This window comes from Tyto alba, unplaced genomic scaffold (assembly GCF_018691265.1).
Source record: "Tyto alba isolate M040663 unplaced genomic scaffold, T.alba_DEE_v4.0 Super-Scaffold_39, whole genome shotgun sequence".
Lineage (NCBI taxonomy): Eukaryota > Metazoa > Chordata > Aves > Strigiformes > Tytonidae > Tyto > Tyto alba.
Genome location: NW_024881314.1, coordinates 737,950 through 753,188, shown reverse-complemented (window position 1 = coordinate 753,188; position 15,239 = coordinate 737,950). Strand labels below are relative to the sequence as shown.

The following is a 15,239-nucleotide window of genomic DNA, read 5'->3' as shown; positions in this document are numbered from 1 at the left end:
GGGGGTGGGGGGAGGCATTGTCTGCGCGCGACCCCTCCTCTTCCTGCGCGCGGGGGGGGGCGGCGGGCCCGAGCGGGGACAATGGGCCCGGCCCGGCGCTTTGTTCCCCGGGGCGCGGGGGGGGGGGGGGGTGTGGGGTGGGGGTGTCCCTGCCCGGCCGCGGGCTCCGCCGTCCCCTGCTCGGGCAGCCGGGGTCCCTCCCGGGGACAAAGCAGCGGCGGGGGCGCAGCCAGGGGCGGGGGAAGCCCCCCCCCCCCCCCCCCCCCCGCCGGGCCGGAGCAGACGGTGCCGGCACGTTTTTGGTTGTGAAATAGTTGGTTATAATGGAATAAAGCGTATTTCCTCGGGGGGGGGGGGGGGGGGCGGCGGTCGCGGTAGCACCCAGGCCGGGTCTGGCCCGGCCCGCGGTCCGCTCGGGGACGTGACTCCGTGGCGACCCCGCCACGACTCCGCTCGCCACCGGGGCGTGCAAGGCGGCGTGAGGGGCTCCCGCGCCGCGGCGGTGCGCTGTGGGCGTGGAGCAGTGAAATATGGTGCTTTACAGGCTTGGAAGAAGATGAGTCAGCACCTCGGGGAGTTTACAACCGCGGGCCCGGAGCCTGCGATTAACCGTGCAGGAGCCAGAGGGAAATGAATTTCCGTAGCCCCGGCGCCCGGGTGGCCGCGGCGCGCAGGGGCTGAGCGGGACCCGCCCGGGCCATGGCGTGTCCTGCGTGCGGGGCCCCACGCAAACCCCGGCCACTGCCGTCTCCGGTAAGCGATGCTGGATTTAGAAAAGCCTTTAGAGCTCCAGGCTGGCGCGTCGGGCTGTCCCCGCTGCAGGCGATAACCTCGCTGCTGGGGAGCCCCTGCATGATGGGAGGGGAAAAGAGCATCTTCGGTGTCGGCGCGGGGCTGGCTCGGGGTCTGTAGGACAGTGGATGTACCTGGGGTGCTGGGTGAATACGGGGTGATTGTCCTAGGTCGAGGACTATCATGTTTTATTGTCTTTTTGCAATTGCTCTGCTCGCTTGCTGACCGGGAGAAGAGTTAGAAGCATTTTTTTAACCAAAGGTGACACAGAAATGCAACGCAGCACTGCACTTTTCCTTTCTTTTGAGTTAAGTTACCTTTTGTCAGCTCTGCTCTTTGTGTGCAGCGTGTCTTAAATTTTAGTTAAAAAAAAAAAAAAAAAAATGCGTGTGACTTTCCATCCCCGCGTGCATGAGCCGCGCGCGCGCACAACACGGCGTTGGCGGCGGCGTGAGCGCGGCGTGCCGAGCCGGGGGGCGAACGCTGCTGGGGAGGGAGCCCCGGTTCGGGTAACGCCGGGTGTTCCTGCGTGGTGCTGGTGCTCCCGAGCTCCCTGCGAGGACGCAGGAGTGAAACAGCCGTGCTCGTCCTTCCCCGAGAGAGGCCAGGGCTGGACGCGGGCGCAGCCCTCGGCGTTGGGGTCTCTTTGGGGGGTGTGAGCAGCGTTCGGGAGGCTGGTGTCCGGTGTGGGGCTGTGCCGGCTGCGTTGTCCCTGACCCTCCGTGGCCAGCCCATGGCAGGTCATTGCCACCAACGACCCGTGCTTTTTTGACGCCGTGCAGCCCCAGTGCCGTTCCCGCCTCCGCGTCGACGGGGAGCCGAGTCCCCTTGGCCTGGCGGGGGGAAAAAGGGCTGCGCTGCTCCGTGGACTGGAAATCTCCTTTATAGCCCCTGGGGCTTTACTGGGAACTGGTCCTGGTCAGCACCTGGGCTGCGGTGGGCCCCATGCTTTCTGCCGGTTCTCCCCAGTTTGGAGCTGCAGGTTATTTTGTGTAGTTTAAAAGCTGCGTGTGATGGCCGGGGGCAGAGTGGGTGTTTCCTTGGAGGGCAAAGCACACCAAGGCCTGGCTGTCGTCCGTTCTGGGGTGGCAGCTTTCTCAGGGCAATCACGGGTTTCCCATTGTTTGATGACTTTAATGAAGCCTTGTGATTAAATGAAAAATCTCCCTTTTTCTCAGAAAAGAAAAGGGAAGAGAATAAATCACTCTAAGCATTAAAAAAGTCTGAACTTGTGGCTTTGAAGATTTGCAAAAACAGGAAGCGAATAAAAAAATCCTACATTTGTTTATATGTTAAAATTTTGTGAGTTTCTATGTTGCAGTTCAGATCTTTCGCCCTTGAGCTCAGCAATAGCTAAAGGAACTTGCTGGAAGCATAGCTGCCTGCCCCTTACCAGTGCCAAGGGCGCTGGCCTGGTGTTGCCCAGCTTTCTCTTTGGCATTTTAGGATATTCTAGTGATGAAATAAAAAAAAAAAACCTGACCACAATTTCCTTTCACCTCTGCCCGTCTGCCTTCTGGTGCTGCCTCCAGCTCCCCAGGGGAGGGCAGGGACAGCGTCTGCACGATGGGACCGAGGGCAAGGAGGGCTGGGGCTGCGAGGGGGAATCCCGGGGGAGTTATGGGTCCTGGCACAGCGGGATGTCCCCTTTCTGCTGAGTTGGCCAGAGGGGACCGTCCCAGCCACGGCGCTTCCCTGGGCATCGCTGGCCAGAGCCACTGCAGAGCTCCCCGGGGAGCTGCAGGAGATGTCTGCCCGCTGCTGCCAAAGCCGCGGCTCCACCTGCGAGTGCCTTTGGGCTGAACTCAGCGATCTCCATCCCTGACAGGGGCTTCACCTTCCCGGAGAAGCTTGGGAACACGCAGTAAATAGCTTGGCTGCCACATTCCCCAGCTCCAGCCAAGCTAAGTGACAGCAGAGCCAATAAACTCAGCAGACGCAGAGAAAACCTTTGGCATCTTAAAAATGAGGCTCAGGCTCCTGAGCTAATTGGGTGGAACACAGTTTTGTAGCTCTTCACAAGTATGCCAGACATCCCAGGAATGCTGCGTATCCTGCATTATGTCGGTAGTGGGGGGCTGTGATGCTGCGGTGGGGGTTTGCTGTCGGAGGAAGGTGTTCACCCAAAGACCAGACCTTCCTGACAAGTCCATGGTGGCTCTGGAAAGTCTGGAGCGGGTGCGACGAGCCGGGCTGCTGGAGCGAGCGTGGCGGGGCCGGCCAGCAGCCTGAGCCCATCCAGCTGGGACACGGCTGCTCCCTGGGGGCTTGCAGAGCAAAGAGCCCGGGGCCAGAGAGGTGCAGGGTGGGGGTCAGGGCTGAGGCTGCTTCCACAGGATGCTTGGGCCCCGTCTTTGTGCCTGGACCCACCAGGAAGAAGGAGCACTGGCAGGGTACCCCGCGCTTCCCCCAGCGCTGTGGGCTCGGGGCCTTCCTGGGTCAGGGTTAACAGTGATGGGGTTTTCTGGGGGGTTTCAAGTGCGTGTAAGGTTCCTGACTTCAAAGGATGTAGCTGGGGCCAGCCCAGGGAGCGGCTGGGCCACGGTAGCCATGTTTATTGTGGGCAAATGGTGGTTGTTTTCCCAAGGCAGCAGCCAATTGAAGCACAGAGATCTGCATTTCGTTTGAGCACTGCAGCGGGTATGGAGCTGAGCAGCTTGCCGGGTGGGATGACCAGGGAGCATGTCGTCTCCGGGCCCCGTGGCTGCGTGTGGGAACTGTGGGGGCACGTGCCACCTCCAGACTGGGCAGTTTGAGAGGCAGCAGTTTTCCAGCAGACTGGGTGTACGCCATAAGTAAATACGTGTATGTATATGTTTGTGTTTCTGTTACCATCTTGGAGCAGTTGGGACCCCTGGGCAGCAAGCGTCTTCCTTGTGCAGGAAAAAGAAAGGGAAGCAAATGGTGTGGAAATGCATAGCAAATTGGGATGCAATACGCAGCGGGGCTCTCCCTGCTGTGTGACCCCCAGCCCCAGGGAGGGGGGTGGAATGAATTACTTGGGGATGGGAGGGCGGGGGGAGATGCAGCACTGGGCAGAGCAGGGATCTCAGCTGAGCCCAGCTGCGCATCGGGCAACGGTTGCATCCACCAGCACAAACCAGTACTGGGCTTGCTGGCATGGCTGGGCAGAGCTTTGTCTGTTGGGTAAATGTTTGGTGGAAATACCGCGTGGTGAAAGTGTACGAGGTGTGAGATGCCATGGGAAGGGCTGGGAAAGGCTCGGAGAAGGACAGGCAAAATTTGACAGTGTCTTCTGGATTCCAGGGTTTGTCTGGGGGGAGGCTGGGCTGGAGACTGTTCCTGGGCTGGGGAGCTGGGGCCAGCAGCCGGTTTAGGCTGTCACAGCTCTGCGTGTCTGTGGGGTTAAAGCTCCCCACACCCACGGGGGGAAGGATCTGCCTCACCCATCCTGCCTGGGACTTTGAGGCATCCGTTGTTCCGGGGCTGTGCTGTCAGAGGCGGGGAAAGTGCTGAAAGGTTTCACTAAGTGTGTGATGAGCATCTCCAGGGCTCATCCCCTGGAGCAGCCCTGCGTGTGCCGGGGCAGCCGGGGCTGCAATGGGTGCTGGGTGCTGGGGAGCCCCCCCGAGCTCAGCGGCTGCCCGAGGCGGGTCCCGGGCCCGTGCCGCCCAGAGCTTCAGTTCTGGGTTATTACCGAGCAGCACCGAGGAGGGGGCTCCTCCCCGCGGAAGCCACCGGGGCCTTTCACACCGGGACCTGGCCCCGGGGCTGCCGCCGGAGCCGGGCGAGCGGCCGGGAACGCCGGGCACGGCGAGTTCCACGAGCAACGAGCTGCCCGCCCCCGCCCCGCCGGTGCCGCGCTCACCCGTGGCGGGGGGGGGGGGCGTGGGGCGGTGAGCGCGGCTCGGGAGCCATCGCCCGCCGGCTGCCGGTACTGCACCGGGACCCCCGGGCGCGGGGCTGGAGCGGCCCCGGGTGGAGCCGGAGCAAAGGCCGGGCCCGGGGGGCAAACCAAGATTTTGTCAGACGTGGGCGGGTGGGCACCCATGGGGGCAGCAGCTGCGCCGGGGCGAGGAGGGGGGCACAGGGAGAGGGGCTGGGGGGAAGATGGAGAGGCAGGGCCGGGTCTCTGGCCGGGGAGGGGGATCCTCCCGGTTCCTGCCCTGCCCAGAGACACAAAGTTTGGAGGATGCGCTGTGCTGTAAATACGGGGGGACTAAAGAAGTGCCTTGTCCGGCGCTTTCTTCCTTCCTTCCCCCCGCACCGCGTGGAAACGGCAGCTCCCGGGTACATCTGATGGCAAACTGTGTGACTCTGGGGCAGTGGGAATCTTCCCAGCAGGGATATGGCTGGGTTCAGCCTTCAGCAGAAACGGTGTCTTCCTCACGAGTGATTTTTCTGTCAGAGCCCTGTCTCAGTGGAACACGCTGCCTGTTCAATCAGGAGCTAAATTCCCATTCACAGCTGAGGCAAAAATCAGCTCGTAGGTAAGGATTCTCATCAGGAGGTTGGTCACTATAAACTCTGCGTTGCCCACGTGGGTCTGGGAACTAGAGTGGGACCAGCCCTACAAGCATCCCGCTCTGTCCCAGCTGCAGCCGGCTGCTGGGCACCCTGAGACCCCCGGCACCGGGGTGTGCGGGGCCTGGCAGTGTTGGGTGAGCAGCTCTGCGGGCTCTGACTGCTGGCGTCTCTGGAATACCAGCTTCACAGCCGACCTGGCTGCCTCTGTCCATAAAACGGGCACAGTTATGCTGACCTGTGCAGAAAGTCCCCAGGTTGTCAGCAGGCTCACTGGGGAAGTTGCTATGCGCTGTTATTATTATTATTATTTTAAATAATATTTGCAGTGCTGGCCTGTGCAGCTCCCCTTTTGGAGCTTCCCTGTTGTTTGCTGCCGGGCTGTTTGCGCTGCGTGCTGCCAGCCTGACCCCCACCCCCCGCACGGTTTCAAGCCAAACATTTTCTTCCTGTTTTTCTGAGCGGAGCGTGCGTCTCTTGTTTCATCTCGCTGGGTGAAGGCGATGCAGGGAAGGCAGCACGAGCAAGTCTCTATGGCAACAGATGTTTATCGAGCCCCTGAGATGAGGCACAGGGCTGGGGAGAGGCACTTCAGCATCTGGGATGGGGTCTGGGGCAGCTGCCACGCTAATGCCACGCTGGAAGGGCCGGGACTGGGGCTGTGGGATGGGGGGGTGTCCTGCTCCCTGTTCCCCAAGCCCCAGCCTGGCTCAGGGATCCTGGGCTGCTTCCTGCAGAGGGAAGTTTGGTTTTGTGCGAGGGCCTTTTGCATCCGGGGCACCTCAGCCCCGCTGCGCAGGGGTGGCCCAAGCCGGGCTCGGGGTGGCCCTGGGCTGGGGACCGTGGGACCAGGTCGTCCCGTCTGTGGGTTTTGAGCTCGGGGGCGTATAGGTGGTATTTCCCATTTCTGTCCATGGCTATGTGGGACAGAAAGACAAGCAGGATGGTGCTGATGGCACCCAGGGCTCTCGGGGCAGGGGCTGGAGACACTGGTTGACTTTGGGGTCCCTCCCAGGCTCCCGGGCTGGGTGGCTGTCCTTGCCGGCGCGGAGCAGAGCTGTGGCCGGCCAAAATGTGCCGGGTCTCGCTGTATCCTTGGGGTGCCAATGCTGCCCGCTCTGTGCCAGAGCCCAGGGGAGCCTCCCGGTGCACTCAGAACAAATATTTTTAATTGCTTTAGATGCTCAACATGTATTAGCAGTCTCTGGTCCAAACCAAGTTAGAGTTGTTCTGCCTTGACCACACATGGGAGTTGGGGTAACACAGACATGGGGTGACCTTGTCAAGGTCACTGTACATCGGTGCCAGCTTCCACAGCGGTGCATCCCGGTGTGCCCCCCAAAACTTGGGAGAGTCATTTCCCCGCTGGGATTCAGTCATTCTAGAGGAGCGCAGATCAGTAATTTGGGGAGGCTTTGGGAACTCTGTGCAGTTCTCTGAGACCGGAGCTGGTTGTCTTCATGTCCTCCTTCATCTTGCCACACATTTCTGGTAGAGCTGCCTGGAACTCGGGGGCTGCCAAGACAGGAAAGCACAGCGCTGCTGTTACTTATTTCATGTATATGGAGCCTATGGATATCGGCTGGGTGTGCGCCGCGCTAGAAGTGCCAGGAGACTGGGCTGAGAATTCCTTGTCCCGATGGGTCTCCAGGCACACACGCACAGGGAAGGCAAGCTACAAACTCATGTCCCTCTTTCTCTTGCAGCCACGCACAGGCACACGCAGAGCCACAAGCAATGAAGCATCCACCCCTCCTTTGTGAAGCCCCCGTGGCTGCCCCCCTGCCCAGCGCCGGTCACAGGGCTGCTTTGGCAGTGGCGAGTGCGGAGGGATGTCCAGCCCTTCTTTCTAGCCCAGCAAATGCTCTGGGGGGTGTCAGTGCTGACCTGGGCAGTAAAAATCCAGAGTCCCTCTGTTTGAGGTGCAAAGGGTCTGCTGCGCCCTGTGAGAGTGGCTGGTGGGCGAGCTGCAGCACGGGGGTTTCACACACGGACAAAACCCAAAGAGACCAAGAACTAACGGGGCATGTGCCTGCCTGGACCGGAGCACTGCCAGGGGCTTTCTGGGTGCCCAGTTACCTCTGACGGGGGGTCAGTATATTCCTCCCCAGCGTCCCAGAACGAGAGTGATTTCCAGCATCACCAGCAGCTTCGTGGCAGGGGGGTGAGGAGCGCTTGAGCCCGCACCTGCGAGAGGAGCGGGGCGTTAGCCTGGCGCCCGGCCCCCGCTGAGCATCAGCCCCGTCCCGGCGGAGGGCTGCGCCCCGGGGGCGGGGGGGAGCTCACGCGGGGACTTCGGCACCCGCAGCCGCCCACTCTGCTCCCCGCCGTGGGTCGGTGGCCTCAGCGCTCTGCGCGGCTCCGGCTGCGGGCCGCGGGGCTGCCGGTGGCTTCGCTCCGGCGCCGGGCGCGGTTCTGCACCTTTAGCGGGGAAACGTTCCCCGGCTGCCGCGTCCGGGGGCCGGGAGGGGATTGCGCGCTCCGTGTCCGTGGGTCCCCATCAGCGTGGGGAGGGAGGGCGCCGGTGCCCGCCGGAGCCGGGAGGGCGGGCGGCGGCCGCCAGGGGTCGCTGTTCCCGCGGGAATCCCGGCGGCGCGCGCTCCCGGTGCCCCCCGGCGGCGCGCGCTCCCGGTGCCCCCCCCCCCCCCCCCCCCGACTCACGCAGCATCGCGCTCACGGCGCCCAGGGAGCCGTCGTGGGGCTCGGGGGTGATGCCCAGCAGCTCGCAGAGGAGGGCGTAGATGTGGACGCTCTCGAAGGGCTCCACCAGCAGCCCCCGCCTGAAGGCCGGCCCCACGGCGCGGAAGATGGTTTTCATGCTCATGGCCTCGTTGTCGAAGCCGTGCTCCCCTTTGTTGAACTGGACCTTGTACCTCTGGCAGGGAGAGAGAGGGCGTGAGGGCCCAAAGCCGGCACCCCCCCCCCCCGCCGCCCCCCACCCCAGCACGGCCACGGAGGTGCAGGCTCGGAAGCAGCGGCACGGCTGGACGCCGCCGCCTCTCCCGCACGCGGCTCTCGCCGCCGTGTTCTGCAGCCACAGGGTTTCACGCTCTGCTTGGTTTCTCGGAGCTTTCGAAGTTGATCTAATAACGGTAAACGTTGCAGCAGCTGGAGGGTGCTGCTTAGACACGGCTCTCAAGCAATTGCGTCTTGCAAGTTCCCTCCCCGCATGTCAGCGCAGCCCCGTTTTGTCGCGCTGAGGAGCTTCACGATGGGAAGCTGCCTGCTGGCCTTGGCTTTGGGCCTTCCCTTCATGCCAGGCTGGGAGAGGATCCTGCCACTGGTACCCAGTGCTCATGCAAGTCCTGCTCCAAGATTTCTGGACTCTTTTGTCTGAACAGCGGAGAAGGTCTTTACACAAAGAGCTGGAATTTCTGTCTGTTTGTGGGGAGAGCAATCAACATGAAGGCATTAAAGCCGCGTAGGTACTGGGGTGCCATGAGAAGGACAGGAGGAGAGCGGCAGATCCCCAAAAGACTGTAGGATATGTCTGTGCACGCATCTTACCCCATGGATCACGTATCCTGGATCACTGTACAACACGAGCGGGGTGATCCGGGAATGGTTGGCGTAGTGGAATCTCCTCGGGAAATCTGCTTTCTTGTACACGTGTAAGTTCGGGTGGGCATTTTTCAGGACTGAGTACACATGCTCTAGTTTCCCTTCTTTTGGTATCAGTAGTCCATTTGGTCCGTAATCTAAGAGTTCAAACTGGATGTCTTTGAACGTGAAGTTCTGTACTGTCCGGATGTGAATCTCGTTGGTCTTTATGACAGTCTCCATGCCGTGGTCAGATGTGATGATGAGGCTGAGGTTTGACTCCAGGCCACTTTCCCGGATGCGCTGCCTCAAGTAACCGATGGTTCTGTCCACCTGCTTGATCATGTTTTTCCTCTGCGTGGATTCGGGGCCGTACTTGTGTCCTGCTGAGTCTGGCTCCCCGAAGTAGAGAGCGATGAAGTCAAGGTTGTTCACCGTGAACCACTTCATGGCGGTGTCGATGTTCTCTCTCCAGTTGGTTTCGTTGCTGTAGTTGAAGACGAGGGGCTCCACCAACTTCATATTCACTTCTTCCCCTTGATATTTTGCTCTTCCTCCGGGGAAATAGATAGAGCCCGTCTTTAAACCCTGTTAGTGGAGACATTGCATAAACTCACCTGAACTCGCTCTGCAGCATCTCTCCATCTGTCAGTGCATCCACCTACCAATGCGGTTAGTTCATTCAGCCCCCTAATGCCTACCTTTGCCTCTAATGAGTTTTTCTTGCTCGTTGCCAATTAAAAGTGATTAATTGAAAGCCTTTCCCTCCCCAGAACTCCTGCACATTGGTTTTCTCCCTGTGTTAGTAACACGAGTTGTAAGTTTGGAAACGCTGACCCGTTTGTACCTTGCACGGACCCTCCGGCTCTTCACCACCCAGACACTAAGGTGTGCTTTACTCCACTCATATGAGCTCTCACCCTGCAGTCAACGGGGCCAATTTGGCAGGTAAATGCAGGCGAAGGTAGGTGTCTTGGGCCAGGTGCCAGGTCCCGTCTCAAAGCCGGACTCCAAGCCCACTGGGATCTCGGAAAGTTTTGCTGCAGCCCTCGGTGAGGAGGGGACCAGCCCCTGACGGGGCCGCCCCGCGGTCCTGGGTGAGGCTGCGGGAACGCGGTTTGTGCCTTGGAGTGTAGGAAACCCCCGGCCTCACGGTGCTCCCTAAGGAACCGGCTGAGGTTTCTTTAACCAGGGAAAGGCTAACCTGCTTTGTTAATGTCTTAATAAGGCTGAAATGCATCTATTTTTTTTTGCTGTTTTTAATAGAATGATCATAATTATTCCTGCTGGTGTCTGGGGGTTTCGTTTTTCTGCTGGTCTAATTAGCCAGCCGTTTGCAGTGAGGATGTGAGCTCATGGCCACTAGAGATCGTGGCGTGCCTGTGGCTTTCACTGCACCATTGCAGGCAGGATCCGGCTGTGCAGGATCTGGCTGTGCAGGGGCCGTGTGTGCGGGGTCTGTGTGTGTGCGGGGTCCATGTGTGTGGGGTCCGTGTGTGGGGTCCGTGTGTGCGGGGTCCGTGTGTGTGCGGGGTCCGTGTGTGTGGGGTCCGTGTGTGTGGGGTCCGTGTGTGCGGGGTCCATGTGTGTGGGGTCCGTGTGTGGGGTCTGTGTGTGTGGGGTCCGTGTGTGTGGGGTCCGTGTGTGCGGGGTCCGTGTGTGTGGGGTCCGTGTGTGCAGGGTCTGTGTGTGCGGGGTCTGTGTGTGCAGAGTCCGTGTGTGCGGGGTCCATGTGTGTGGGGTCCGTGTGTGCGGGGTCCGTGTGTGTGGGGTCCGTGTGTGTGGGGTCCGTGTGTGCGGGGTCTGTGTGTGTGGGGTCTGTGTGTGTGCGGGGTCCGTGTGTGCGGGGTCCGTGTGTGCGGGGTCCGTGTGCAGGGTCTGTGTGTGTGTGGGGTCTGTGTGTGTGGGGTCCGTGTGTGTGGGGTCCGTGTGTGTGGGGTCCGTGTGTGTGTAGGGTCCGTGTGTGTGGGGTCCGTGTGTGTGGGGTCCGTGTGTGTGGGGTCCGTGTGTGTGGGGTCTGTGTGTGTGGGGTCCGTGTGTGTGGGGTCCGTGTGTGTGGGATCCGTGTGTGGGGTCTGTGTGTGTGGGGTCCGTGTGTGTGGGGTCCGTGTGTGGGGTCTGTGTGTGTGGGGTCCGTGTGTGTGGGGTCCGTGTGTGGGGGATCCGTGTGTGCAGGGTCAGTGTGTGTGGGATCCGTGTGTGCGGGGTCTGTGTGTGTGCGGGGTCCGTGTGTGCGGGGTCCGTGTATGCAGGGTCTGTGTCTGCGAGGTCTGTGTGTGGGGGGTCCGTGTGTGGGGGGTCCGTGTATGCAGGGTCTGTGTGTGTGTAGGGTCCGTGTGTGGGGGGTCCGTGCGTGCGGGGAGGCTGCTGCCCTTGCCTGTCTCTGCGCGGTGATCCAGATGGGCAGGCTGCCGTTGTCCCACCAGCTGTCCACGCCTTGTGTGCTGTAGTAGGGCAGCTTCTGTCCCGTGCTGGTGTTGAACCACATGTTGTGAATCACCCCGTGGTTCTCCAGGTACCTCCCTGCCAGGAGAGACGGGGGAGGTGGGGGTGAGCCGGGCTGCGGCTGGAGGGGGGTCTCACCCCTGCGCTGGGCGAAGGGCCGGGGCTCAGCGAGGAGCTTCTGCCCCTCATACCCCGTCCCAGCTCTCCGCCTTTGCCTCTGCCTTGCCCCTTTCCTCCCCCTGCCCCATACACAGTGGGGTTCCCAGGGCAGGGAACGAGGTGCTCAGGCGGGTGGGGTGATGCCAGGCGGGTCTCACCCGCACCCCGAGCCGGGGGACCCTCGTCCCTGGCGGTGCCGGTGCTGCCTGCAACGGCTCCTGCCCTTCCTGGCGCCGGCGGGGTTCCCTGTCATCCTGCGTTTCACTGGTGCCCTTGGTGCTTTGCTCTCTGTTCTCACTACCCGTGAGGTCGGCATGCGGCAGAAATTCCTGTTAGAAGTGAAAGACTTGCACTTTGTACTCTTACATTGCATGCTATTTTTATTATTCTGGTCCTGAAGACCGCACAGTTACTTCTGCATGATATCCCCGTCCTCCCTCGTATTGACAGTGCCTCCCTGCCTTTTCTCATCAGCAGATTTCATTAGCATGTTCCACTCTTTTATGCCAAGGTTATTAATTAAAATCTTAAATAAGATTGGCTCCAAAATCGATTCTTCAGGAATTCCCCTGTTGCCCTCCCTCCAGCTTGACAGCCTCCTCTCAGCATCACCTGCTGTCCTCTTCCCTGTAGCCCGTTACTTCCCCACGTTAGAGGTTTTGTACTAATCTTCATCTTCTCCATCTTAACTAATGATTTCCCGTGTGGCACTGTATCAAATACATTACTCAAGTCCAGAAAGATTAAATTTAGTGCATCTCCCTTGTCTAAAAAATCATTTATCTTATCAAAGAAGGCTATTGGGTTGGTCTGGTGCTATTTACCTTTGATAAATACAGGTTCAGTTCTGTCCCTTTCTGCTGCTATTGCCTTGTCTCTCACTGACTGAGACATCCAGATTAGGAGAATATTTTATGGAATATTATTTTGTGTTTGTGCCTTTGTAATGATGTCTGTGTGTTAGTAATGTTGTAGCATGTGTTGCACTCAAATATATGTACACAAATTAGAGGCCATCGATACTCGGCACCGATATAATATAAATAATGCAGGTATGCTAATAAAAACAAAGGGAGGACACGGTATCGGGACACTAATTTGTGCCAGAGTTTAGCACTAGTGACTAAAATAAATGAAGCCTTAGGCTGCATGAACTGTGCTTTAATCTTTGTTTTGTGACTTGGGTAGATAGGAAAGTATAAGTAAACTTTAACTGCAGGCTATTCTGTAACAAAAGAGAAGGAAATATCTCAAAACACAGACAAAAAGGGTGCCTGGAGGCTGCAAGAGGGAACCGTGAGAAGAGGAGACCTCAGACTCCACAAACAGGACTGGATGGGCAGAAGTGCCATCAGGAAATCAGGCAACACGCAGAGACTATAAATCCAGTAACAACCAACACACGCCCAGCTCTGGCTGCAGATCGCATGCATTAGGAATAAATATATACAGATGAGTTGATCTGATCTGTCATTAAAGTGGAATTTAAGGATGAGCCCTGTTGGGGTGGCCTCCATGTAATCAAAGGATCACGGTGTGGTTTGGGTTGGGAGGCAAATTAAATGCCCCCCAGTGGCACCCCCTGCCCTGGGCAGGGCCCCTTGCCCCCAGCCCAGGGGGCTCCCAGCCCCGTCCAACCTGGCCTTGAACCCTTCCAGGGAGGGGGCACCCACAGCTGCCCTGGGCACCCTGGGCCAGCGCCTCACCCCCCCCCCCCCCCCATTAAAGGATTTCTGCCTTGGATCTAATCTGAATCTAAATCTGGGGACTCACCGGTCAGCAGCGTGAAGTGGCACGGGCTGGTGATGGTGATGAAGGCAGGAGTCATGTAGCGCGCCTTCACCCCCTCCGCAGCCATGGCGTCGAGGTTGGGGGTGTCCACGTCCTGGTCGTAGTTCCACCGAAAGCCGTCAAAGGACACCAGGAGGACTTTGTTGCGGTTGGATACCTGCTGCACGGGCATGCATCTTGCTAAAGAGAGGGCGGCAAATAGGAACCCCAGTGAAGCGAACATCTTCGCGCCCTTGAACTGGAATAGCCCAGACGGCCAGAGAGCTCACATTAATACAGGCGGGGTGGAACCAAGTTCAGTTTTTATCTAATCTTGCAGCTGCTGATCAGGCGCATGGCTTCAGCCAGCGCTTCGTATCAGAATGAGCCCCTCTGTTTTTTGTTTGGCTGAGGTAGATTAGGCATCGGGTGCTATTTCAGTACTCACAAGTGGGAGAGTTGCTCACGTGGCAGGAGGGTGCCTTGTGCTGCAGCCCGTGTGAAACCTGCCCCCCGTCCCCCAGCCGCCATCCTTCCCCCGTGCAGGCTTCCTGCGGCCCGCTGCGGGCTCCTTTCCACGCTCCTGGCTCGTGGTGCCCTGCTCCTTGGTCAACGGTTCAGCCTCAAAAGGCAGCTCACTCCCTTCCCAGGGCCACTCATCCACCTCGAGAGGGATGCTCAGAGGCTCAGAAAGGAGCCTCGGTTTACCCAAGGTCGAGTGTGGCTTTGTGGAGCTACATGTTGGGGAAGGAGGCTCTGTCCTGGATCCTGGCCGTGCCAGCAACCCCCAGAGATGCTCCAGAGGCTGAGCCCAGCTCTAAAGCTGCCGTGTCCCATCAGCACAGCTCCCTCTGCTCGGGCTCTGCTGCTCACCATGGGTGACCCTCATCTGCTTGTGCACTACCAAGCTTCACCGTGTCAGCACCCCATTTTATCAATACCTGCTGTTTTTATGACTTCTCTGGGGTTTAATCATTGCTGACAACTCATTTCTCAGCAAAACTGAGTTTAAAGCTTTTGTAGACTTATGTAACAGAGGCTGACTTGGTTCCCCAGGGTCTGAACTCTCAACCTTTGTGTCTTTGCTGATCTCCCTCTGCTCAGGTTCCAGATTTATTCCTTGGTGCTTTGCTTCCTAATTGCCCAGCCATCCCCTCCCTCACTGAGCAGAGCCATCTCCACTGATTTCCCCAGCACTGTCTGGGCTCATTCCTTGGCATTTTTCCCCCCAGGGTGAGTTGGGCAGGTGAGTCTCATGCTCATGCCTTGGTTTGTCCTTCCTGGCTCGTGACAGTCTCTTTGTAGACCTGAGCATCCCTGAGTTTTCCAGTCTGGACCAATTCCTCAGGTGCATCAGCGTCTCCATCGCCTCTTCCCCTGTGCTTGTGTTTCCCAGGTGTGACAAGGGATAATTGTGCAAGGACACGGTGGGAGGTTTGAGCGATCCCACCAGGGACCTCACGGCTGACACAAGCCAGGAGTGCAGGCTCGGGCACTTCATTTGCAAACGGGGGAAACGAGCCCAAGGCGCAGTGGGGTGAAGCCTGCTCCGAGCCAACCCCTCCTCCTGCTAACGGGGTGGGTGCTGGTCTGGTGGCAGCCCAAGGGGAAATCCCTTCACTGGGAGTGGGGGCTGCTGGGCTGTGCTGGGCTGTGCTGGGCTGGGCTGTGCTGGGCTGTGTTGGGCTGTGCTGGGCTGGGCTGTGCTGGGCTGTGCTGGGCTGTGCTGGGCTGGGCTGTGCTGTGCTGGGCTGGGCTGTGCTGGGCTGGGCTGTGCTGTGCTGGGCTGGGCTGTGCTGTGCTGGGCTGTGCTGGGCTGGGTTGGGCTGTGCTGGGCTGTGCTGGGCTGTGCTGGGCTGGGCTGGGCTGTGTTGGGCTGGGTTGGGCTGTGTTGGGCTGGGCTGTTCTGGGCTGGGCTGTGCTGGGCTGGGCTGGGCTGGGCTGAGCTGGGCTGGGCTGTGCTGGGCTGTGCTGGGCTGTTCTGGGCTGGGCTGCGCTGGGCTGTGCTGGGCTGTGCTGGGCTGTGTTGGGCTGTGTTGGACTGTGCT

At 59.6% G+C, this 15,239-nt stretch overlaps 2 protein-coding genes across 3 annotated transcripts in view; one reads left to right on the top strand and one right to left on the bottom strand.

The window, feature by feature from the left end:
- Positions 1-15,239, top strand: part of RBFOX3 (RNA binding fox-1 homolog 3) — a 178,855-nt gene that overhangs the window by 562 nt on the left and 163,054 nt on the right. Inside the window, exon 1 of one of the 2 annotated variants that reach the window (XM_042802435.1) lies at positions 409-753. The exons of the other annotated variant lie outside the window; for it this stretch is intronic. The gene's annotated coding sequence lies outside the window, so the exon portion shown is untranslated. Of the gene's footprint in view, positions 1-408; positions 754-15,239 lie in introns of those variants that run through there. 2 annotated transcript variants of the gene reach the window in all.
- Positions 7,370-13,435, bottom strand: ENPP7 (ectonucleotide pyrophosphatase/phosphodiesterase 7). The gene is made up of 5 exons (XM_042802299.1): positions 13,195-13,435; positions 11,195-11,340; positions 8,785-9,405; positions 7,939-8,152; positions 7,370-7,464 (listed from the first exon to the last, which is right to left on the bottom strand). Exons 1-5 carry the CDS (start codon positions 13,433-13,435, stop codon positions 7,370-7,372), a joined length of 1,317 nt encoding a protein of 438 aa, XP_042658233.1.